At 55.1% G+C, this 25,244-nt stretch overlaps 1 protein-coding gene across 2 annotated transcripts in view; it reads left to right on the top strand.

Annotated features, from left to right (window-relative positions):
- The first annotated feature begins 23,794 nt into the window (after positions 1-23,794).
- The window catches only part of LOC119275908 (nuclear/nucleolar GTPase 2-like), a 3,758-nt gene continuing 2,308 nt past the window's right edge, over positions 23,795-25,244 (top strand). Inside the window, exons 1-3 of one of the 2 annotated variants that reach the window (XR_005135993.1) lie at positions 23,795-24,280; positions 24,759-24,892; positions 25,102-25,238. Coding sequence is in view for 1 of the 2 variants with exons in the window: in XM_037556841.1 (XP_037412738.1) it covers positions 24,839-24,892; positions 25,125-25,238 (168 nt within the window). In the remaining variant the exon portion in view is untranslated. The remainder of the gene's footprint in view (positions 24,281-24,758; positions 24,893-25,101; positions 25,239-25,244) is intronic. The other variant, XM_037556841.1, reaches the window with a different exon arrangement.

The following is a 25,244-nucleotide window of genomic DNA, read 5'->3' as shown; positions in this document are numbered from 1 at the left end:
TGCATCATCATTATGAGCTCAATGTGACCAAGGTGTTGGACACGGGATCATGCATTACGGTACGAGTAAAGTGACTTGCCGGTAACGAGACTGAACAAGGTATTGGGATACCGACGATCGAGTCTCGGGCAAGTAACGTACCGATTGACAAAGGGAATTGCATACAGGGTTTGATCGAATCCTCGACATAGTGGTTCATCCGATGACAACATTGAGGAGCATGTGGGAGCCATCATGGGTATCCAGATCCCGCTGTTGGTTATTGACTAAGAGCGTCTCGGTCATGTCTGCATGTCTCCCGAACCCGTAGGGTCTACAACCTTAAGGTTCGGTGACGCTAGGGTTATTAGGAAGACTAGTATGTGACTACCGAATGTTGTTCGGAGTCCCGAATGGGATCCTGGACGTCACGAGGAGATCCGGATTGGTCCGGAGGTAAAGATTTATATATGGGAAGTTGTCAAACGGACACCGGGAAGTTTCGGGGTCATACCGGTATTGTACCGGGGCGACCGGAAGGGTTCCGGGGGTCCACCGGGAGGGGCCACCCCTCCCGGGGGGCCACATGGGCTGCGTGGGGCAGGGAGCCATCCCCTGGTGGGCTGGCCGCACCCCCCTCCCTTGGGCCCATGTGCTTAGGGTTGAGGGGGAACCCTAGAGGGGGCGCCCCCCTTGGCTTCGGGGGCATGCCACCCTCTCCCCTCTCCCCTAGGCCGCCGCACCCCCCCCCTAGATGGGTTCTAGGGGGCCGGCCCCCTTCTCCCTTCCCCCTATAAATAGAGGGGTGAGGGGAGGGCAGCCGCACCACCCTCCAAGGCGCAGCCCTCCCCTCCCCAACACCTCTCCTCCTCCGTTGTGTGCTTGGCGAAGCCCTGTCGGAGTACTGCCTCTCCACCATCACCACGCCGTCGTGCTGCCGGTGGATCTATCTTCCTCAACCTCTCCTTCCCCCTTGCTGGATCAAGAAGGAGGAGACGTCTCCCGTCCCGTACGTGTGTTGAACGCGGAGGTGCTGTCCGTTCAGCACTTGGTCATCGGTGATTCGAATCACGTCGAGTACGACTACATCATCACCTTGCAAGCTTCCGCACGCGATCTACAAGTGGTATGTAGATGCAAACTCTCTCCCTTGACTCGTTGCTTAGATGAACTCATAGATGGATCTTGGTGAAACCGTAGGAAAATTTTTAATTTTCTGCAACGTTCCCCAACAGTGGCATCATGAGCTAGGTCTATGCGTAGTTCTCTTTGCACGAGTAGAACACAATTTTGTTGTGGGCGTGGATTTTGTCATCTTACTTGCCTCTACTAGTCTTTTCTTGCTCAACGGTATTGTGGGATGAAGCGGCCCGGACCAACCTTACACGTACGCTTACGTGAGACCGGTTCCACCGACTGACATGCACTAGTTGCATAAGGTGGCTGGCGGGTGTCTGTCTCTCCCACTTTAGTTGCAGCGGAATCGATGAACAGGGCCCTTATGAAGGGTAAATAGAAGTTGACAAAATCACGTTGTGGTGATTCGTAGGTAAGAAAACGTTCTTGCAAGAACCCAATTGCAGCCACGTAAAAGATGCAACAACAATTAGAGGACGTCTAACTTGTTCTTGCAGCGATTGATCATGTGATGTGATATGGCCAGAAGTTGTGATGAATGATGAATTGTGATGTATGAGATCATGTTCTTTGTAATAGGATTCACGACTTGCATGTCGATGAGTATGACAACCGGCAGGAGCCATAGGAGTTGTCTTTATTTTTTGTATGACCTGCGTGTCATTGAATAACGCCATGTAAACTACTTTACTTTATTGCTAAACGTTAGTCATAGAAGTAGAAGTAGTCGTTGGCGTGACAACTTCATGAAGACACGATGATGGAGATCATGATGATGGAGATCATGGTGTCAAGCCGGTGACAAGATGATCATGGAGCCCCGAAGATGAAGATCAATGGAGCTATATGATATTGGCCATATCATGTCACAACTATATAATTGCATGTGATGTTTATTATGTTTATGCATCTTGTTTACTTAGGACGACGGTAGTAAATAAGATGATCCCTTACAAAAATTTCAAGAAGTGTTCTCCCCTAACTGTGCACCGTTGCTACAGTCCGTCGCTTCTAAGCACCACGTGATGATCGGGTGTGATGGATTCTTACGTTCACATACAACGGGTGTAAGACAGTTTTACACAGCGAAAACACTTAGGGTTAACTTGACGAGCCTAGCATGTGCAGACATGGCCTCGGAACACGGAGACCGAAAGGTCGAACACGAATCGTATGGAAGATACGATCAACATGAGAATGTTCACCGACGATGACTAGTCCGTCTCACGTGATGATCGGACACGGGCTAGTCGACTCGGATCGTGTAACACTTAGATGACTAGAGGGATGTCTAATCTAAGTGGGAGTTCATAATTTGATTAGAACTTTATTATCATGAACTTAGTCTAAAACCTTTGCAAATATGTCTTGTAGATCAATGGCCAACGCTAATGTCAACATGAACTTCAACGCGTTCCTAGAGAAAACCAAGCTGAAAGATGATGGCAGCAACTATACGGACTGGGTCCGGAACCTGAGGATCATCCTCATAGCTGCCAGGAAACAATATGTCCTAGAAGGACCGCTAGGTGACGCTCCCGTCCCAGAGAACCAAGACATTATGAATGCTTGGCAGTCTCGTGTTGATGATTACTCCCTCGTTCAGTGCGGCATGCTTTACAGCTTAGAACCGGTGCTCCAAAAGCGTTTTGAGCACCACGGAGCATATGAGATGTTCGAAGAGCTGAAACTAGTTTTTCAAGCTCATGCCCGGGTCGAGAGATATGATGTCTCCGACAAGTTCTACAGTTGTAAGATGGAGGAAAACAGTTCTGTCAGTGAGCACATCCTGAAGATGTCTGGGTTGCACAACCGTATGACCCAGCTGAACATTAACCTCCCAGATGAGGCGGTCATTGACAGAATCCTCCAGTCGCTCCCACCAAGCTACAAGAGCTTTGTGATGAACTACAACATGCAGGGGATGGAAAAGACCATTCCTGAAGTGTTCTCGATGCTGAAGTCAGCAAAGGCTGAAATCAAGAAAGAACATCAAGTGTTGATGGTCAATAAGACCACTAAGTTCAAGAAGGGCAAGGGTAAGAAGAACTTCAAGAAGGACGGCAAAGATGTTGCCGCGCCTGGTAAGCCAGTTACCGGGAAGAAGTCAAAGAATGGACCCAAGCCTGAGACTGAGTGCTTTTATTGCAAGGGGAAGGGTCACTGGAAGCGGAACTTCCCCAAATACTTAGCGGATAAGAAGGCCGGCAACACCAAAGGTATATTTGATATACATGTGATTGATGTGTACCTTACCAGTACTCGTAGTAACTCCTGGGTATTTGATACCGGTGCCGTTGCTCATATTTGTAACTCACAGCAGGAGCTGCGGAATAAACGGAGACTGGCGAAGGACGAGGTGACGATGCGCGTCGGGAATGGTTCCAGAGTCGATGTGATCGCCGTCGGCACGATGCCTCTACATTTACCTACGGGATTAGTTTTGAACCTTAATAATTGTTATTTAGTGCCAAGTTTGAGCATGAACATTGTATCTGGATCTCGTTTAATACGAGATGGCTACTCATTTAAGTCTGAGAATAATGGTTGTTCAATTTATATGAGAGATATGTTTTATGGTCATGCTCCAATGGTCAATGGTTTATTCTTAATGAATCTCGAGCATAATATTACACATGTTCATAGTGTAGATGCCAAAAGATTTAAAGTTGATAACGATAGTCCCACATATTTGTGGCACTGCCGCCTTGGTCACATTGGTGTCAAGCGCATGAAGAAGCTCCATGCCGATGGACTTTTAGAGTCTCTTGATTATGAATCGTTTGACACGTGCGAACCATGCCTTTTGGGCAAAATGACCAAGACTCCGTTCTCCGGAACAATGGAGCGAGCAACCAACTTGTTGGAAATCATACATACCGATGTGTGCGGTCCAATGAGCGTTGAGGCTCGCGGAGGATATCGTTATGTTCTCAGTCTCACTGATGACTTGAGTAGATATGGGTATGTCTACTTAATGAAACACAAGTCTAAGACCTTTGAAAAGTTCAAGGAATTTCAGAATGAGGTAGAGAATCAACGTGACCGAAAGATAAAATTCTTATGATCAGATCGTGGAGGAGAATACTTAAGTCACGAATTTGGTACACACTTAAGGAAATGTGGAATCGTTTCACAGCTCACGCCGCCTGGAACACCTCAGCGAAACGGTGTGTCCGAACGTCGTAATCGCACCCTATTGGATATGGTGCGGTCTATGATGTCTCTTACCGATTTACCGCTATCATTTTGGGGATACGCTCTAGAGACAGCTACATTCACTTTAAATAGGGCACCGTCTAAATCCGTTGAGACGACACCGTATGAATTATGGTTTGGAAAGAAACCTAAGCTGCCGTTTCTAAAAGTTTGGGGATGCGATGCTTATGTCAAGAAACTTCAACCTGAAAAGCTCGAACCCAAGTCGGAAAAATGCGTATTCATAGGATACCCTAAGGAAACTGTAGGGTATACCTTCTACTTAAGATCCGAAGGCAAGATCTTTGTTGCCAAGAACGGATGCTTTCTGGAAAAAGAGTTTCTCTCGAAAGAAGTAAGTGGGAGGAAAGTAGAACTCGATGAAGTACTACCTCTTGAGCAGGAAAGTGGCGCAGCGCAGGAAACCGTTCCTGTGATGCCCACACCAGCTGAAGAGGAAAACAATGATGATGATCAAGGTACTTCGGATCAAGTTACTGCTGAACTTCGTAGGTCCACAAGGACACGTTCCACACCAGAGTGGTACGGCAACCCTGTCCTGGAAATCATGTTGTTAGACAACAATGAACCTTCGAACTATGAAGAAGCGATGGCGGGCCCGGATTCCAACAAATGGCTTGAAGCCATGAAATCCGAGATAGAATCCATGTATGAAAACAAAGTATGGACTTTGACAGACTTGCCCGATGATCGGCGAGCGATAGAAAACAAATGGATCTTTAAGAAGAAGACGGACGCGGATGGTAATGTTACCATCTATAAGGCTCGACTTGTCGCTATGGGTTATCGACAAGTTCAAGGGATTGACTACGACGAGACTTTCTCTCCCGTAGCGAAGCTGAAGTCCGTCCGAATCATGTTAGCAATTGCCGCATACTATGATTATGAGATATGGCAAATGGACATCAAAACGGCATTCCTTAACGTACATCTTAAGGAAGAACTGTATATGATGCAGCCGGAAGGTTTTGTCGATCCTCGGAACGCTAACAAAGTATGCAAGCTCCAGCGATCCATTTATGGACTGGTGCAAGCATCTCGGAGTTGGAACATTCGCTTTGATGAGATGATCAAAGTGTTTGGGTTTATGCAGACTTATGGAGAAGCCTGCGTTTACAAGAAAGTGAGTGGGAGCTCTGTAGCATTTCTCATATTATATGTAGATGACATACTCTTGATGGGAAATAATATAGAATTTCTGGACAGCATTAAGGCCTACTTGAATAAGTGTTTTTCAATGAAGGACCTTGGAGAAGCTGCTTATATATTAGGCATCAAGATCTATAGAGATAGATCGAGACGCCTCATAGGTCTTTCACAAAGCACATACCTTGATAAGATTTTGAAGAGGTTCAAAATGGATCAGTCCAAGAAGGGGTTCTTGCCTATGTTACAAGGTGTGAGATTGAGCTCGGCTCAGTCACCGACCACGGCAAAAGATAAAGAAGAGATGAGTGTCATCCCCTATGCTTCAGCCATAGGATCTATTATGTATGTCATGCTGTGTACCAGACCCGATGTAAACCTTGCCGTAAGTTTGGTAGCAAGATACCAAAGTAATACCGGCAAGGAACACTGGACAGCGGTCAAGAATATCCTGAAGTACCTGAAAAGGACGAAGGACATGTTTCTCGTTTATGGAAGAGACGAAGAGCTCGTCGTAAAGGGTTACGTCGACACTAGCTTTGACTCAGATCTGGATGACTCTAAGTCACAAACCGGATATGTGTATATGTTGAATGGTGGAGCAGTAAGCTGGTGCAGCTGCAAGCAGAGCGTCGTGGCGGGATCTACGTGTGAAGCAGAGTACATGGCAGCCTCGGAGGCAGCGCATGAAGCGATTTGGGTGAAGGAGTTCATCACCGACCTAGGAGTCATACCCAATGCGTCGGGGCCGATCAAACTCTTCTGTGACAACACTGGAGCTATTGCCCTCGCCAAGGAGCCCAGGTTTCACAAGAAGACCAGGCACATCAAGCGTCGTTTCAACTCCATCCGTGAAAATGTTCAAGATGGAGACATAGAGATTTGCAAAGTGCACACGGATCTGAATGTCACAGATCCACTGACTAAACCTCTCTCGCGTGCAAAACATGATCAACACCAGAACTCTATGGGTGTTCGATTCATCACAATGTAACTAGATTGGTGACTCTAGTGCAAGTGGGAGACTGTTGGAAATATGCCCTAGAGGCAATAATAAAAGTATTATTATATTTCAATGTTCATGATAAATGTCTTTTATTCATGCTATAACTGTATTATCCGGAAATCGTAATACACGTGTGAATACTTAGACCACAATATGTCCCTGGTGAGCCTCTAGTTGACCAGCTCGTTGTGATCAACAGATAGTCATGGTTTCCTGACTATGGACATTGGATGTCGTTGATAACGGGATCACATCATTAGGAGAATGATGTGATGGACAAGATCCAATCCTAAGCATAGCATAAAAGATCGTGTAGTTCGTTTTGCTAGAGCTTTGCCAGTGTCAAGTATCTCTTCCTTCGACCATGAGATCGTGTAACTCCCGGATACTGTAAGAGTGCCTTGGGTGTATCAAACGTCACAACGTAACTGGGTGACTATAAAGGTGCATTACAGGTATCTTCGAAAGTATCTGTTGGGTTGACAGGGATCGAGACTGGGATTTGTCACTCCGTATGACGGAGAGGTATCTCTGGGCCCACTCGGTAATGCATCATCATTATGAGCTCAATGTGACCAAGGTGTTGGACACGGGATCATGCATTACGGTACGAGTAAAGTGACTTGCCGGTAACGAGACTGAACAAGGTATTGGGATACCGACGATCGAGTCTCGGGCAAGTAACGTACCGATTGACAAAGGGAATTGCATACAGGGTTTGATCGAATCCTCGACATAGTGGTTCATCCGATGACAACATCGAGGAGCATGTGGGAGCCATCATGGGTATCCACATCCCGCTGTTGGTTATTGACTAAGAGCGTCTCGGTCATGTCTGCATGTCTCCCGAACCCGTAGGGTCTACACACTTAAGGTTCGGTGACGCTAGGGTTATTAGGAAGACTAGTATGTGACTACCGAATGTTGTTCGGAGTCCCGGATGGGATCCTGGACGTCACGAGGAGATCCGGATTGGTCCGGAGGTAAAGATTTATATATGGGAAGTTGTCAAACGGACACCGGGAAGTTTCGGGGTCATACTGGTATTGTACCGGGGCCACCGGAAGGGTTCCGGGGGGCCACATGGGCTGCGTGGGGCAGGGAGCCAGCCCCTGGTGGGCTGGCCGCACCCCCCTCCCTTGGGCCCATGCGCCTAGGGTTGAGGGGGAACCCTAGAGGGGGCGCCCCCCTTGGCTTGGGGGGCAAGCCACCCTCTCCCCTCTCCCCTAGGCCGCCGCACCCCCCCCCTAGATGGGTTCTAGGGGGCCGGCCCCCTTCTCCCTTCCCCCTATAAATAGAGGGGTGAGGGGAGGGCAGCCGCACCACCCTCCAAGGCGCAGCCCTCCCCTCCCCAACACCTCTCCTCCTCCGTTGTGTGCTTGGCGAAGCCCTGTCGGAGTACTGCCTCTCCACCATCACCACGCCGTCGTGCTGCCGGTGGAGCTGTCTTCCTCAACCTCTCCTTCCCCCTTGCTGGATCAAGAAGGAGGAGACGTCTCCCGTCCCGTACGTGTGTTGAACGCGGAGGTGCTGTCCGTTCAGCACTTGGTCATCGGTGATTCGAATCACGTCGAGTACGACTACATCATCACCTTGCAAGCTTCCGCACGCGATCTACAAGTGGTATGTAGATGCAAACTCTCTCCCTTGACTCGTTGCTTAGATGAACTCATAGATGGATCTTGGTGAAACCGTAGGAAATTTTTTAATTTTCTGCAACGTTCCCCAACAGATCCATCTCCCTATCACCTTCGGAAAGTGTGGCAACTACAACATCAAGCTCATCTACTTCGACGTTGCCCATATTCGCCTCCCGTACAACGCCATCCTTGGGTATCCGGCTCTGGCCAAGTTCATGGATGCAACACATCATGGCTACAATTTCCTCAAGATGCCGAGAGCTGCGGCATCATCACGGTCGCCTGCGACGAGAAGGATGCAGTGTGCTCTCTCGAGCGCGCCTACTAGGTTGCGGCTGTCGAGGACCTAGACAACGAGGGCGTTGTCTACCCCCTGAGGCCGTCCCCAAGAAGAAGAAGCAGCTGTTCCGCCTCGGACCCATGACGATGGGGCGGCCGGTGGCCCTCCCTGAGGACATGCGCCCATTGACGAGGTGCCTTCCCCCCTCGCATAGGAAGGAGCGCCCCGGCGCCCCCAGGCTGGGCTCGGGGGCTCTCCTCTAGAGGGCCTCTGACCTGGCCAGCGTCACGAGGGAGGCGCTTGGCCTCCATGTGGAGGCGTGCTTCAACGCGTGCTTCCGTGAGGTGAGAGCAGGACATGAGGCACCAGGCGCTCAGGAATTCATCATCAAGGAAATCGAGGAGGTTCGGGAAGCAAGAGCCATGCGAGGCGAGCGTCGCCCCGCATCGTCACGCGCAGCTCCCTCCCCCGGCGAGGACAGGGAGCTGTATGCCCGCGTCAACATCCCAGGGCTCAATAGGGCCGCATCTTAGGAGCTCTTCTGGCCGTCCCATGTTGGCCGGTGGAAGGGCCCACCTCACAGCTACATTTGCATGCCTTTTGGTTTGCTGAACATGGCTGCCACGTACCAGCGCCACATGCGGGGCGTCCTGGCAGCTCATGAAGCCAGGTACTAGGCGATCCTATCGGAGGAGGCAATGGATCCTCCCGAGCCTCTTGGACCTCCAGAGCCTCGCGAGGTTCAGGACCTAGGCGCCTCATGAGGAGTGACATCTGCAGGGCGTGTCTTCAGCTACTTCAACACTTCTTTAGCAACGGTGCCAAGTGACATTTTTTGGTTTGTTCAGTTGGGGGCGCCCCTCGGGCTGCATCATCCCCAAGCCGTGTGCGTCCGTCCGTGCAGCGTGTATCATTCTTTGCATCTAACAGAACTGGCTTTACCTTCTTCCACGAGTTGCTTTATGATTATCACCTGTCTGTGTGGTGCTTCGTCGCCGTGAACGTCGTACGCCCTTGCAAACCCACCCATGCCCGCCTCATGATTAAGGACTGGCATGCCGTCTGTGCTCGGGTCCATCCGTGCAGCGTCGCTAAACCCAAGTGGTTGACCTCTGGCTCGCGGGGCCAGCTCCCATGCACGTCACCTCCCATGGTCCTTGGTGCCTTGTTCTTGCATGAGCTAATCAGGGGTGCACGAGTTAGGGCGTGCGACCCGGTGCCTCGCCACCGCGCGAGCCGCGCGTCGGTTGTCTTTCTTCAGGACTTTCACATGAGAAGACTGGGCATGGCGTCTGTGCTCGGGTCCGTCCCTGCAACATCGACAAACCCAATGGCTGAGCTCTGTCTAGCGGGCCGACCCTGTTCACGTCATCTCCTGGGGTCGTTGGTGTTTGGCCTTCTCATGCGATATCCTCAGGAGATTCACTCGGTGCAGGCTGCCTAACCATCTCGTAGGACTATCACAAGTGTTCCTCGGAGTCCCGCGCTGGCTCACGAGTGTCCTCTAGCCCTGTCGTGCAAGCCACGTGTCAGGGCAGGGCTGTACACGCCCCGGAGTCTCCCCTCGGAGGGGGCTCCCACCCACGTACCAGTGGAAGCCCCATGCTCCGTGCTAGCAGAAGACACTGTCGAGGAGCGGCTATGCCCATGCAAGAGCAGAAGCACCATGCTCCGCGCTGGTGAATAAACAACTGAGGGTAGCCTAACGACTGCGATAACCTTAGGAGAGCCGCCAGGCTCGCTACTCAGCCTCACCACACCACCCTTCCCTTAGGAGAGTTGCATGAGGGGGATGGGCACGGGGGCTACGCTCAGGTCACGCCTGGCGTACTCCACCTCGCCAGGTCCCTCGGACATGGTCTTCGCCCGCCCCTCCTGAGTGAGAGCTCGGTGAGGAAAGGTATGGAGGTTTGTTCGTACATCAAGGGGGACTCCTGAGCATCGTGGCTCAGGTGCCTCACTGGTCACATAGCTCCTTACCCCTTGGTCTCGTCCTGGTGATCCATACAACCCAATGGCGACTGAGGTATGCGCGGGGCTGGGCCCTGCCGATGCAGAATGCTAAAACCTACACTCGCATCTTCTTCCCGAGGGTTGTTCGTGAGTCAAGGGGGACTGCTGAGCATCGCGACTCAGGAGCCTCATTGGTCACGTAGCCCCTCACCCCTTGGTCTCGTCCTGGTGATCTGGACGACCCAACAGCGGCTGAGGTATGCGCAGGGCCGGGCCTTGCTGTCGGATTTCAGGTTCCGGCAGACCCTCTAGATTCGAACACTGGGGTGCGCGCGGAGATTTTGCCCTCTGCCTACCTGCACCTCACCGCCTCGCTATGATCTAAGCAATCAAAGGAACAACACAAGAGACACAGATTTTATACTGGTTCAGGCCACCATTGTGGTGTAATACCCTACTCCAGTGTGTGGTGTGGTGGATTGCCTCTTGGGCTGATGATCAACAATACAAGGAAGAACAGCCTCGCGAGGGTTTGTTCTTGGCTGGTGCGATGAACTTCTAGGGGGAGTTCAGTCGCTCTCTGGATCGATTTCCTGGTGATTATTGGATGCCTCTACCTTGTGGTGGCTAGTCCTATTTATAGGCAAAGGCCCTGGGCCTCTTCCCAAATATTGAGTGGGAAGGGCGCCAACAATTGGCCATTTTGAAGGGGAACATCTAGTACACTTATCCTGACTAAAGTTGGTCCTCGCCTGCTAAAGGCTCTGGTGGTGACGCCGGCTTGGGCTCCACGATGACCTCCATCCTGCCGTTCTGCTGGTCTTGGTCTTGTTGCACCGAAATGGATGCCTTTGCTTGATGCTCTCGCCTGCGCTTGCTCCCTTTGCACCAAAGAGGAAAGGGAGGACACTGCGCGGCCTGGCGCCCGCCTGGCGCCCTTGGTCGTCATGGCTTGCGTCACGGGCACCTCGTGAGGTACCCCGCCTTGATCTCTCCGCCTCCTCGCGAGCCAGCCTGACGAGGCCTTGCCTGAGGAGGCTCCCTGTCATCCACCCCGCGAGGCTTGGCCCCTCACGAGGGTCTTGAGCTCGTGCTGATGAAGATGGGCCGTGCTAGGCCACCCCTTGAGCCACGCCGTAGGCCGCAGGCAGGCAAGTCTGGGGACCCTCGTTCCCAGAACGCCGACAGTAGCCCCCGGGCCCAAGGCGCGCCCGGACTTGACTGAGCAGAGAAGCGAAGGGGCAAGTGCGAAGCGCCGCGGGCCCTAACAGCCTACGGCCTTGGGCGCCGCGTGGCGGTTGATTGGACGTGGGTGCCTCAGCAACTGCGTGAATCGACAAAAGAGCGGCATCTGCCTAGGCTTTGCTTCCCTTGCTTCCTCCGGTCATTGCGTAGATCCCCTTTCTTGCGCCCTTCTTTTCTGCCTCCGAAATCTTCAGATCTACTTTGACCGCGCGCCCTAGCAAGACATGGCGCCTCGCCAGACCCCGGCCGAAGCTTGGTACTCACCCGCCTTGGACTCGCCGAACGTGTCGGAGGCGAGCCTTGCCCGGGTGCGCCGGATGGTGGCGGCGCAAGGCATTGACGGGGCGAAGGTGTTCAAGGTCGGCTCCGCCCTTCCTGAGGCCCAAGGGAGCACCTTCTATCCGCTCTTCGTAAGCACCATTGCTGCCGGTCTGGTGCCTCCCTTTTCTGAGTTTTTCTTCTCTGTCCTCCGCCATTACGACCTGCAAGCTCTGCATCTCCACCCCAACTTTGTTCTTCTTCTGGCGATCTTCACCTACTATTGTGAGGCTCACGTCGGAGTGCAGCCCTCAGTGGCCTTGCTGCGCCACTACTTCTCCCTCCGGCCCTCTCGTGGTGCCATCTACACGTGCGCGAGCTTTGTCGCGTATGGCGGCTCCAACGCCATCTCGAAGCCCGGGAAGAGGATTGAGGGCTTCAGGAGCAAGTGGGTCATGGTAGATGCTGGGCGCATCCACCGTCGGCTGATTCTGCCCACGGAGCAGCCCACGAGCTCCGATGATTGGTCTCGCGCGGAACTCGTGGACCCCCGCGCGAAGCCGGTGTTGGAGAAAATGGACGCAGATCTGAGGCCGGGCAACATGGCGGTGGCGAAGCTGACTGGTGCGTCGCTCATGAGGGAGTTCCTGGAGCACCAGGTGGCCCCGCTTTGTAAGTACTCACTTCCGCTGTGGAGGCCCCGCCTGAGCCCTGCAGTCTTGGCCGACGAAGATCTGGCCACGGTCCTCCAATCTTTGGTCGGAGGAGACGTGGCGAGGCTGGAGGGCGCCCCTGTACCCCTGTTTCTTCGAGATGATTGGGAGAAGGTGGTGGACTCCATGCCCGTCTTCAATGGGGACGGGCCCGTGCCAACGGAGGTTCCCGAGGACCCGGCGGCCCTGGTGAACGTGTCCTTCGGCGACTCCAGCAAGGGGAGGAAGAAGAGGAGCGAGAAGGAGGGCCTGACTCCGAGGCTACCGATGGGGAGTTGAGAGCGCCCCTCCCCCGGCGCAGGTCCCACGCTCTCCGCCTCCCGCCGAGCGACGACGAGGATGACGGCGAGCGAGGCGGCGAGAGCTTGCCCCCGATCTAGAAGAAGGACATGACTGGGCTGGTCCCCCTCGGGTCTGCCCCGGCTCCAAGGCGATCCGCAGACGTGCCTCCTGCTTCCGAGCCTCTCGAGGCTGATCCCAGCAGCCGCCTCTCGGGCTTCAAGTACGGCCAGAGGTTGCTCGAGCTCGCGAGCGGCGACCAGTAAGTGCTTGATTCCTGTTTTATTCCTTGCTTTGTCGTTGAGGCTTGATGTCTGTATCTCTTGGCTAGGCTGGGGCCTGCGGCGAAGAAACTGAAGGGGGCTCCTGAGGTTCCGTTCGGGGCAGCGCCTCTGCCCACGAAAGAAGGTAGCTGCAAGGCACGGGCCTCTCCTACCCGGTCGTCCTCGCGAGGCCTGGTGGAGCTGGCTGGGGCGAGCTCAGTCCCCATGGCCCGAGCGACTCCTGAGGTATCCTTGCATGATGCCATCGCCACAGCTGTTGGGGTGCAGCAGGTCCTGCCTCAGGATGCTGTGGTTACGCTGCCGTCCTCTCCTCCTACTCCACCAACCGCTGTCTCTCCGACTCCTTCCACTGTCCTGGATCGCGCTGCTGCCAAACTGGACCGGCTGCAGCAAGATCTTCTGGGCGCCGACCCTCGCTTGGTGGTCGGGCGCTTGGAGCTGGCTTCTGGCTGGATTCGCTCTGACGCTTCGATTCGAGCGGCGCTGGTTCAGGCCTCGACGGCCTGCGACGAGGAGAAGCAGGCAGTCCTTGGGGCGAAGGCCGCTCGCGACACCGCCTTGGGGGAGGCGGCTGATGCCCGAGGTCACTGCAAGGCACTGGAGAGCGAACTGCAGGGCCTTCGGGACCAGCTTGCCGAGGAGGTCCGCATCCGCCAAGAGAAGGAAGAAGACATGAAGGCTCGCGAGGCGGCCATCAAGGACCGAGACGCCAAGCTTAACAAGCGCCATGATCGCCTGGGCGCACTGGAGCAGGAGTTGGAGGCGTGGAAGGTCGAGCTGGACGGCAAGGCGCGGGTCCTTGCCAAGGACCGCGAGGCCTTCACGGAGATGGAGGTGAAGGCTCGCGGCTTGCTGAAGTCGCTTTACGACAGCGGCCTGGAAAGCCCGCTGGCCAGCGCCAAGGACAGCCCCGCCAAGCTGCTCCCCTTCCTGGTCCGTGCTCTTGAAGATGTCACCCTTGGCCTTGGCCCTACGACTGAGGCCGAGGCGCGTGTCCTGTCTTCTGTAGCGCTGACGCAGGTCCTTACCCACGTCTACCTTCGCGATCCCAACGTCGACCTCGACAGCCTGCTGGAGCCAGCGAGCGGCGAGCTTGCCGCTGCCGCTGCTGAGGCCGTGAAGGGTCGTGCGGAGGCCCTGCTGTCGAAGTTCTGGGCCTTCAGCACCAAGCCGAAGCGAGGCGCTGCCCGTCCTGCGGCTCCACGAGGCGAACCCGCTCCGCGCAGCTCCGCCGCCAACAAATGACTCCGTCATGGCTCCTGTCCTGCTTTCAGCTTCTGCAACATGCATCATGCCTCGGGGAGGCGTTTAAACTTGTGTTTGGTGTCGTGATAACAGTTATGGACCGTAATATTTGCTTTTGAATTCCTTGAAATTTGCTCTCTTCCTACTTGCTTATGTTCTACGCCGGCAGAGCCCGGCCCCGCGCATACCTCAGCCACCGTTAGCCCCGACCGGAAACAAGGACGGGACCAAGGAGTGAGGGGCTACGTGACAAGTTAGGCTCCTGAGTCGCGATGCTCAGGAGTCCCTCTTGGCGCACGAACAGCAAGTAGGAAGGTGAGATGTGTGGGTGAATCTACCATTCTACATCTGCAGAGCCCGGCCCCGCGCATACCTCAACCGCCGTTAGCCTTTCGGAACTAAGGAGTGAGGGGCTACGTGACCAGTTAGGCTCCTGAGTCCGATGCTCAGGAGTCCCCCTTGACGCTCAAATGGCCCTCGTACCTTAGCTCTACTCGGGGAGAGACGCGCGACGAACCAGACCCGAGGGGCCTGGCTGGGTGGCGTATGTCTGGGCGTGACCCAGGCGCAGCCCCCGTGCCCAGCCCCCTCGTGCGGCACTCCCGAGGGGAGGCGTTGTGATGAGACCACACACTGAGCTCTGGGCTCCCTGAGGTTGATGTGGCCGGGGGCCACCCTTAGTTGTTTATCACCAGCGCGGAGCATAGCTCTTCCGTATGTGTACGGGCATAGCCGCTCCTCGGCAGTGTCGTCAGTCAGCACGGAGCATGGTGCTTCCACTAGTGCGTGGGACGGGGCTCCCCTCCGGGAGGAGCCCCCGGGGCGTGTACAGCCCCGCCCTGACACGTGGCCGGCACGGTAGGGCATGAGGAGGTGTATCTGGGCACCCGTGAGCCAGCGCGGGACTCACGGGGCCCTACCTCAAGGCGGGTTGCGCCTGGCACTGGGCCTTAACTTGTGATGTGTTCCTGCAAATTGACGCTCTAGGTCCTCGGGTCCCGGCCCTCGAGCGAGTCTCAGCCATCGCTGGTTTGCCAGGGCGCGATGCCGTGGACAAAGCCAGAGGGTGAGGGCTGGAGAGCCAGTAGGAGCCCTGAGTCACGGTGCTCAGGTACCCCCCTTTAACGCGCAAGCTTGGTTAGATGTCGACGCTCTATGTCTTCGGGTCCCGGCCCTCGAGCGAGTCTCAGCCGTGTTTGCCAGGGCGCAATGCCGTGGACAAAGCCAGAGGGTGAGGGCTGGAGAGCCAGTAGGAGCCCTGAGTCGCGATGCTCAGGTACCCCCCCTTTAACGTGCAAGTGGCCGACATGAAGGAAGAAGAGGTGCCGCGGACAGGCATCAAATAACAAGCATGATGGGTCGAATGCATGGCCCGAAAATAAATGCAAGAGGGGTACACGCCGCTGGGTCTGACCCGAGCGACTTGGGGATGATGCAGCCCGAGGGGCGTCCCCAACAAGGTAAGCTAAAAACACGAACAAAAGGGATACACGCCGCAGGGACGAACCCACGCGGCCTGGGAATGATGAAGCCCTGAGGGCGCTCCCAGCTGGAAACGAAACTTGAAGGATGTCACCTGATAGCGTTGAAGATGAAGGGGTGTTGAAGTAGCAGACGTAGTGGGCCGCGGAAACCGATCTTCACGAGCCCCCAGGCCCAGGAGCCTTGGGAGGCTCCGGAGGCGCTGGTGGCTCCTCGCGAACGATCTCCATCTCCGCCAGGACTGCGGAATGCCTGGCCTCCTGAGCCTCCAAGATGCTCCTCATGAGGCGCTGGCGCACCGCAGCCGCGTTCGGCAAGCCGTAGGGCATGCGAACATAGTTGTGGGGTGGGCCTTTGCAGTGCCCCACGCGTGAGGGCCAGAAGCACTCCTGAGAGGCGGCTCGGTTGAGCCCTGGGATGTCGATGCAGACGTGCAGCCCACCATCCTCGCCTGGATGGGGAGCTGCGGCGGGTAAGCGGCGGCTGCCACCCATGACTCTTGACTCCTGCAGCTCCTGCGTGCAAGGTTGTCAGAATCGTGATTTTGAATCGGATCGGAGCTCCGGTGGTAGGATCGCAAATCATAGAATCTTCACTATTAGGATCGTAGAAACGTAAATTCTATGAAGTAAAATCGTAGAATCAGAGGGGTTAGTTTGGATCGTAAAGTCGTAGAATCGTATAACAAAATCGCGATTCTGACAACCTTGCCTGCGTGACCTGACTGACGAACTTCTGAGGGTTTGGCCCTCCTTGCTTTGCTCCTTCCTGAGGGAAACATGTTTTGAAACACGCCTCCAAGTGGTGCCCAAGCGCCTCCCTCGTGACCTTAGCAAGGTCGGTGGCCCTCCAGGAGGGAGCCCCCGAGCCTTGCTTGAGGAGGGCGCCGGGCACGCCTCCCTATGCGACAGAAGGAGGTGCCCCCTGAGCAGGCGCAGACCGTGAGGGGCCTGCCTCCTGAGGGGTCGGGCCTGGTGATGTCTTCTTCTTCTTGGGGGCGGTCTCAGGGAGCCTCCCGCTCCCGCGATCTGGGTCTTCAAGTGATGCGGCCTGAAAAGCTCGTTCTAGGGAGCACACTGCATCTCTTTCTTCACAGGGCACCGTGATGACTCCGCCACTTCCTGGCATCTTGAGGACGTTGTAGCCGTGATGAGTCACGGCCATGAACTTGGCAAGAGCTGGGTACCCGAGGATGGCGTTGTATGGCAGGCGAATGTGGGCGACGTCGAAGTCGACGAGGTCAATGCGGTAGTTGTTGCATGCCCCGAAGGTGACAGGGAGGCGGACCTGCCCAATCGGCACCGTGGAGCCGTCGGTGACTCCGGAGAAAGGCTTGGTTGGCTGAAGCTGATTGTAAGGTACTTGGAGATTGTTGAATGTCTCTACGGACAGGACGTTGAGCCCTGCCCTGCCATCGATGAGGTCCTGGTGACTTGCACGTTGCTGATGACTAGGGAGCAAAGCATTGGGAGGACTCCGGCTGTGGCCGCGCACTTGAGCTGATCCGCTGAGCTGAACGTGATGGCGTACGCCGACCACCTGAGGGGGCGCGTGGCTTCAAGCTTGGGGAGGACTGCATTCACTTCGCGGGCGAACTGCTTGAAGATGCGTTGAGAGGCTGGGGCTTGAGCTCTGCCCAAGATGCAGGCGATCGCCCGCGGCTCCTGGAAGCCCCCAGCCCCCTCGTCCTGATGATGGTCCTCGTTTCTCCTTGGCTGCGGCGGCAGTGGAGGGAGGCCTGCGTTTCCTTGCGGACAATCCTCACGAGGCCGATCCCTCCAGTCTCCCAGCGTCCTGCGTTCCTTCCTCCTCCTCGGCCATAGCCATGATCGTTGCGGTCGGGGCGTCGGCCGATCCTTCCTTTTTGCACGGCTTGGAGCTCTTGGCATTCGTTGGTGTTGTGGGTGTGGAGGTCATGGTACACACAGTACCGGCTGCCCTTGAAAGACTCAGGCTGATCTCTGCCCCGCTTGGTGTCTGGTTCTGCCGCGAGCACGGCAGCCCCCTTGTGCTTCACGTCCTTGGCCTTGGATTTCTTCTCTTCTGGTCTGCGGCTGGCAGCTCGAGGAGGGAAAGGCGCCCTTCCTCAGCCCTGGCGCACTTGGTTGCCAAGTTGAACAGCTCCCAGGAAGTGCATAGATCTTCATGCATCGCGAACTCCTCCTTCATCTTGACGTCGCGCACGCCATCGGAGAAGGCTGAGATGATGGCCTCCTCGGTCACCTTGGGAATCTTAAGACGTGCGTTGTTGAAGTGCTGGATGTACTTCTGCAGGGTCTCCCCTGGTTGCTGCTTGATGCGGCGCATGTCGCTCATGGCAGGTGGCCCGTCACGAGTACCTTGGAAGTTGGCGATGAAACGGGTGCGCATCTCATCCCAGGAGGAGATCGTGCCAGGAGCCAAGTTCAGGAGCCAGGTGCGGGCCCCGTCCTTGAGTGCCATGGGAAACCAGTTCGCCATGACCTTCTCATCCCCGTTGGCGGCTTCGATGCCCAGCTCGTAGAGCTGGAGGAACTCCGCAGGGTCGGCCGTGCCGTCGTAGCGAGGAGGCAAGTCTGGCTTGAACTTGCAGGGCCACGCGACGCTGCGCAGCTCGATGGTGAAGGCGCGGCAGCCTGCTGTGGCCACGGGAGGCCTCTGGTGACGAGGAGCTTGGTCCTGCGGGCCCCCATGCGCTGCAGCTGGGAGCAGCGCGGGGTCTTGGCGCGCTGGAACAGGAGCGTGGTCGCGACAGACCGGAACAGGGAGCACTCGGGCAGCTTCTTGGGAGCGAGGAACCTCTTGGCAGCTCCGCTCTTATTGCGCTGGCGCCGGACAGAGCGGTTCCGCCCATGGGCCACGCGCCTTGGGGCCAGGGCGCCTTCTTGAGGGGGAGGCGGCTGAGGCGCCCCGAAAGCTTCATTGCCCGCGCAGGGCGGGGCGCGGTGCAGCGAGAAGGGCGGCGCGGACGAGCTCGGCGACGCGGTCGAGCCACTCTTCGTAGACGTCGTCGACTGGGCGGTAGCACAGGAGCTCGTTTGCCGCGATGAGCATAGCTTGAGCCTCCATGGCCGCGCGGGGCGCGCGGGACGAAGAACTAGCCGGGGCGAGCGAGGGGGTAGCAGTGCGGCCGTCTCGCCTCATGGATGGATGCTGGGACGATGCTTGCTGCTCGTTCCCCGCCAAGCCGGTGGCAGCGTTGACGGCAGGCGATGGGGAACGGCGGGGGTGGCCGCCGACGGGGGCCGTCTAGGCGACGCGGGAAGCGAGAGCGGCTCGGCCCTCGGCGCGGGCCCGACGAGCATCTGACATGGACGCGATGGTCGGTGAAGAACATGGCGGCGGAAGATGAATTCCGGCGCACCCATACCTGGTGCACCAAATGTCGGATTTCGGGTTCCGGCAGACCCTCTAGATTCGAACACTGGGGTGCGCGCAGAGATTTCGCCCTCTGCCTACCTGCACCTCACCGCCTCACTATGATCTAAGCAATCAAAGGAACAACACAAGAGACACAGAGTTTATACTGGTTCAGGCCACCATTGTGGTGCAATACCCTACTCCAGTGTGTGGTGTGGTGGATTGCCTCTTGGGCTGACGATGAACAATACAAGGAAGAACAGCCTCGCGAGGGTCTGTTCTTGGCTGGTGCGATGAACTTCTAGGGGGAGTTCAGTCGTCTCTGGATCGATTTCCTGGTGATTATTGGATGCCTCTACCTTGTGGTGGCTAGTCCTATTTATAGGCAAAGGCCCTGGGCCTCTTCCCAAATATTGAGCGGGAAGGGCGCCAACAATTGGCCATTTTGAAGGGGAACATCTAGTACACTTATCCTGACTAAAGTTGGTCCTCGCCTGCTAAAGGCTCTGGTGGTGACGCCGGCTTGGGCTCCATGATGACCTCCATCCTACCGTTCTACTGGTCTTGATCTTGTTGCACCGAAATTGATGCCTTTGCTTAATGCTCTCGGCTGCGCTTGCTCCCTTTGCACCAAAGAGGAAAGGGAGGACACTGCGCGGGCTGGCGCCCGCCTGGCGCCCTTGGTCGTCATGGCTTCCGTCACGGGCACCTCGTGAGGTACCCCGCCTTGATCTCTCTGCCTCCTCGCGAGCCAGCCTGACGAGGCCGTGCTTGAGGAGGCTCCCTATCGTCCACCCCGCGAGGCTTGGCCCCTCGCGAGGGTCTTGAGCTCGTGCTGATGAAGATGGGCCGTGCTGGGCCACCCCTTGAGCCACGCCACAGGCCGCAGGCAGGCAAGTCTGGGGACCCCCGTTCCCAGAACGCCAACACTTTCCAATGCAGAACGCTAAAACCTACACTCACATCTCCTTCCCGAGGGCTGTTCATACGTCAAGGGAGACTCCTGAGCATCGCGACTCAGGAGCCTCACAGGTCACATAGCCCCTCACCCCTTGGTCTCGTCCTGGTGATCCGGACGACCGAACGGCGGCCGAGCTTTGCGAGGGTCCGGGCCCTGTCAACACGGAACACTAAAGCAAACGGATAAGAAATCGCGAAATCCTAGCAAATTATTACAAAACATACCATCTCTTCAAGTTTAAAGCATAAGTTCTTATGCCTCCAAGAGGCACGATAAATGTTGCAGGACTAAAACAGGGGGAAGCGCCACCTTCAAGCTTTCCCTTAGCCTTGGACACCACCGTCACCCACCTGGAGAGGCCCGTCATCGGTAATGTCGCCGCCGTCCTTGTCAGCCGCGGCTACCGGGTTGACGCAGAGGAACTTCCGCAACAAGACCTCCACCTGCTCCTTCACGGCCTCGGCAACAACATTGTGGCGCTCAGGATCCACGGGTTCGAGTAACGCACCAAGGTTGAAGCTGGGGTCCCAAAGATGGAGGTGGCTGAAGATGCGCATCGTGGCCGAGGTAAAGAGCACGTGAGCCTCTCCCTCCATCATGGGGCCCACTCCGATGATGATGCCCTCGAGCGCCGTAGCGAGCTTAGGGAGCAGCCTGGCGGGGCCTTCCTTAGGTGCCACCAGCGGCTTCTCATACCCCTCCCCGTAAAGGTCCTGCAGGGCCTTGCGGGACCATAGCTCGAGGGAGACGAATGCGTCATGCCCCACAACGACTGGCTTTTCTACCGCGGCAAGGAGCTTCTCCCTAGCCTCCAGCCGAGCCTTATCCTTGGAGACAAGCTCGGCGTGGGACACGTAGGCCGCCTCCACCTCTTCCTTCAGCTTCTCCAGGTGACTACGCTCCATGGCCTGTTCCTGGGCTGCCTGCTCCAGCTCGGCGCCGCGGTCGGTGAGCGCGGTCTCCTGGTCTTCATCTCCTCTTCTCGTTCCTCGAGCTGACGGGCACAGGAGGCCTGCCCGTTGCGGAGGGCCTTGAGCTCGGCTTCTGTCGTGCGGTAGCATTCCTTGGTAGTCGCTGCGTCCTTTAGCGCCGCATCACGAGCAGCCGCGGCCATGTTGGCCACCTTCCTCCCCTCCTCGACGGCGGCCTCAGCCTGGCTCCAGGCAGCCTTGACGGTCGAGTCGTCCTGAAGCCACCCCGAGACCAGCCCCAGACGCCCTGCTGCCATGCGCCGGTTGACACCCTGAAGGTCAGCTTGGAGCCGGTCCAGCGCTGCGAAGGCATCCTCCAAAGCATTGGGCATGGCGGAGGAACCATGGCCTGCTGACATGACGACATGGGGAGTAGGAGGCACCGGTGCTGGGGCTGGTGGAGCAACAACGACAAGGACGGCAGGGGGCTCCTGAGCCCTCGGACCCCCAGCGGGTGCACTGGAGATGGGCACCACTGGAGCTAGCTTGACCGTGGAGACTGTCTCCTCCGAAGCTTGGTCCCCCGAGCCTCGAGAGGCTAACCCTGTCGAAGGAGGACGCGAGGCAGCCCCTTCTTTTTGCGCCGGGGACGCCATGGTCGAGGCAGGCTGCTTGGCCTCGGAGGCCCTGGCCTCGGAGGCCCTGGCCTCCTCCTTCTTCCTCTTCGCCACCAACGTTAGCCTGACCATCAATGGAAAATGTCTGAGCACTATGTCAGGAGCGGGAAGCAAAGACAAGATGAGATCACTACTAGGAAAATGCTTATACATAGAAGTTTACCAGTAGCGTTTGTTTGTGTCCCCGCGCTACTGGTAACTACTAGTAGCGCTGGGTACAAAGCGCGCTACTGGTACGGCTTAGCAACAGCGTTGGTTTCTTTTGGACACGCTACTAGTAACTATGCCACACCACACCATTAGATGAAAAAATATTAGTAGCACGGGTTGTAAATCCTACGCTACTACTAAATGAATAGCTATAGGATAGAGGGGGCATGCGCTTTCGTGACGTTCATAGCTTTAATTTGGCACTCCTAGCTAAACAGGTTTGGAGGCTTATTGAGCACCATGACTCACTGTGCGCAAGGGTGCTCCATTCAAAATACTACCCAACGGGAGAATTGCTGAATTGTGAGCTCAAGAAGGGAGCCTCATTTGTGTGGCAAAGCATATGGGCAGGAGCCCAAACTTTCAAGAAAGGGTGTATATGGAGGGTTGGTAACGGCTTGAAGTTGAATATTTGGGAAGATTGCTGGATTCCCAACAGCTCATCAAGGAAAATTGTGATGCCCCGAGGAAACAGAGTTTTAACTCGAGTTAATGAACTTATCGACCCAGCCTCTGGGGAGTGGGATGAACAACTTATCAAAGATAATTTTTGGCCCATTGACGCTGATCGGATCTTACAGATCCCTTTGCACCAGGAAGATACGGAGGACTATGTAGCATGGCATTTGACAAGGTCGGGCATTTTCAGTGTACGCTCGGCGTACTACAAGCAGTGGGAGGACTCGTATGGAAGCAACAATCCTAGCTCTCTCACAAGTGCTTCTGGTTACCATCCTGTTTGGAGGAAACTTTGGAATCTAAAAGTGCCAAGTAAGGTGAAATTTTTCTTATGGCGGGTACTATACAATGCTATCCCATGCTTTGGAGTACTGGCTGATCGGCACATCTCTACATCTGCTCAATGCCCAGTCTGTAAGATACATGCGGAGGATGTGGCACATGCAATCTTTGGTTGCTCCAGAGCCCGGACGATCTGGTCACGGCTTGACCTTCATGCAATAATAAGGACAGCAACCGTGCCGGGCAGATCGGGAGCGGAGATATTGGATTTTCTGCTGTGTGATTCAACAAACCAATGGAGTTATTATGATGTTGTTGAACTACCAGAGATGATTGCGGTGACCGCTTGGTATATTTGGTGGCAGAGGAGGCAAGTGGAGAAGGGAGAAGAGGTGCAGAACACAGAATGATCAGCACAAGCGATACGAGCTGTCGCTTTAAACGTTGTCCGTGCAGCAACGCAAAGGGCAGTCGCTCCAAGGATGAACATCTGGAAGCGACCTTCATCTGGCCAACTAGTTCTGAACACGGATGCGTCCTTCATAGAAGATAATTATTCTGGATCTTGTGGTGCAGTTATCCGAGATGGCGCTGGTTACTTCATTGCGGCCTCCACGGCGAAGCTGGAGCATGTATCTGACGTTGAATCAGCGGAGGCGGCAGCTCTCCTTGAGGGCTTGAAGCTTGCTCGATCAATGGGAGGTAATTCCATCGTCCCCCGGGCGGATAACATCACAGTGGTGAATGCAATGACAAACAATAATGGACATTCTATGGTGGTTGGTCCCATACTAGACGACTGTCGGCAAATATGCGCAGATTTCGGGAAGGTCCTTTTTGAATTTTGTAGCAGAGAATCAAATATGGTAGCTCATAGGCTAGCTCAGTATGGTCGGGATGATCCACCGTCCTTGTGGTTGGACGTCCCACCTAATTTTATTTTGAATTTACTTGCGGATGATGTAAGCATTATTTAAGAGTTAATAAAGCTAGCCGTAAGGCTTTTCCCTCAAAAAAAATAATGAATAGCTATAGCGCAGGTGATACACCCACGCTACTACTGAGCGTGTCCACTGCGCTGTGCGGCACTATCCACCCCTGATCCACTCCCACCCCTGTCCTCTGCCCCCTAGATCTCCTTGCCGCCGCCACCTCCGCCTCTCACCCCTCCTCCGCCTTTCTCTCCCCCATTCGCGTCGCCTCTCCTTCTCCTCCCCCTCCACCTCCCCGTGTCTCGAGAAACCCTCCCATGGCGGAGTCGCCCGAGAACTCCACTGCGGTGCCCGCTCCACCCGCCGCTCCTTCTCTAGCCCCTCCCGCCCATCCGCCCGCCCCCCTAGGTTCCACCATGGCGCCACTCGTCTTGGCTCATGTCCTGCTAGCGCGGCCTGGCCGGCATCGTCGGAGGGAACAAGGCTAAGGTCTCGGCCGAGGTCGCCCCGGATCCGGAGGACGCCACCGAGCACGGGCGTCGGGGGGAGGCCGATGAGGAGACGCGGCGGTAAGATTGTCAAGCACGACCTCTAGTCCAAGGAGCTCCCCAACACCGCATCGAGCCTGACTGCCGGTGGTTAGGTCAGCAAATCCCCCTACCTCTCTGTTTATTTTTCTAGTGGTGCACTGATCGATGCCCTTAAGATACGTACACTATTAGGAGCAGTCGGGAGCTTGATGATAGATGTATGAGGAAAGCAGACAAGATGTGATGGTTTCATTTTTTGTATCCAGTTGGTATTGTCGGAATTATACGATGCCTAAAGTGCTTTTGCTTATTAGGGTCTGTCTGGGTACTGATTGGCTCAAGTAATTGCTAAGACACAGTACAGATAGTGAACTTGGTTGGTGATGCATCAGATCGTGTACATAATAGTTTGTTAAATCAAGCTTTGATATGATGTATATATGCTGGATTGAATTCGTTGATACTATCATAGGATGTGCAGTGCAGATGATTGACGATTAATTTTGTATATGAATCTATTCCATTATAAGCCTGGTGGTGTGGCGTAACAGTGAATGTTGATTGTATTATTCTGCCTCTTGTTTATCACAGGAAATACACGAGTTATCAATCAGAAAAAACTTGAATATTTTAGGCAAGAACTCCAGGCAAGGCTTACAAATAACTACAGTATGTTAATGAAATCTAAACAGCTGCCACTATCGCTTCTACAGGATCATCAGAAGGTAAACACTTATATACACTTCTATCATCCTGATCATTGATTTGTGGACGTGTAGCTCATGGAGTATTAGTGTATGTCTCTGGCACTACTTTGCTGAAACTAGTGTTTACTTTTACTCGTGGGTTCAATTCGATTTTTGGTTAAATATCTTGGAACCTTCCGCCTTTATTGTGAAATATCATATTGTAATATGTTTTTTTACTCACATAGGTTCGCTCATGTTGATTATACAGCAAGCTCGTGCACATCTTCTTGACACTGAACCTTTTGAGCATGCCGCCGCCGTCTCCGTCATGCGCCCTCCACTCGAGTGCGGCAGAATCACCTTCTCTTCCTCGCTCAAGCAGGTGAGC

This window comes from Triticum dicoccoides, chromosome 3B (genome assembly GCF_002162155.2).
Source record: "Triticum dicoccoides isolate Atlit2015 ecotype Zavitan chromosome 3B, WEW_v2.0, whole genome shotgun sequence".
NCBI classification, from domain to species: domain Eukaryota; kingdom Viridiplantae; phylum Streptophyta; class Magnoliopsida; order Poales; family Poaceae; genus Triticum; species Triticum dicoccoides.
This window is presented reverse-complemented; position numbering and strand designations above follow the sequence as displayed.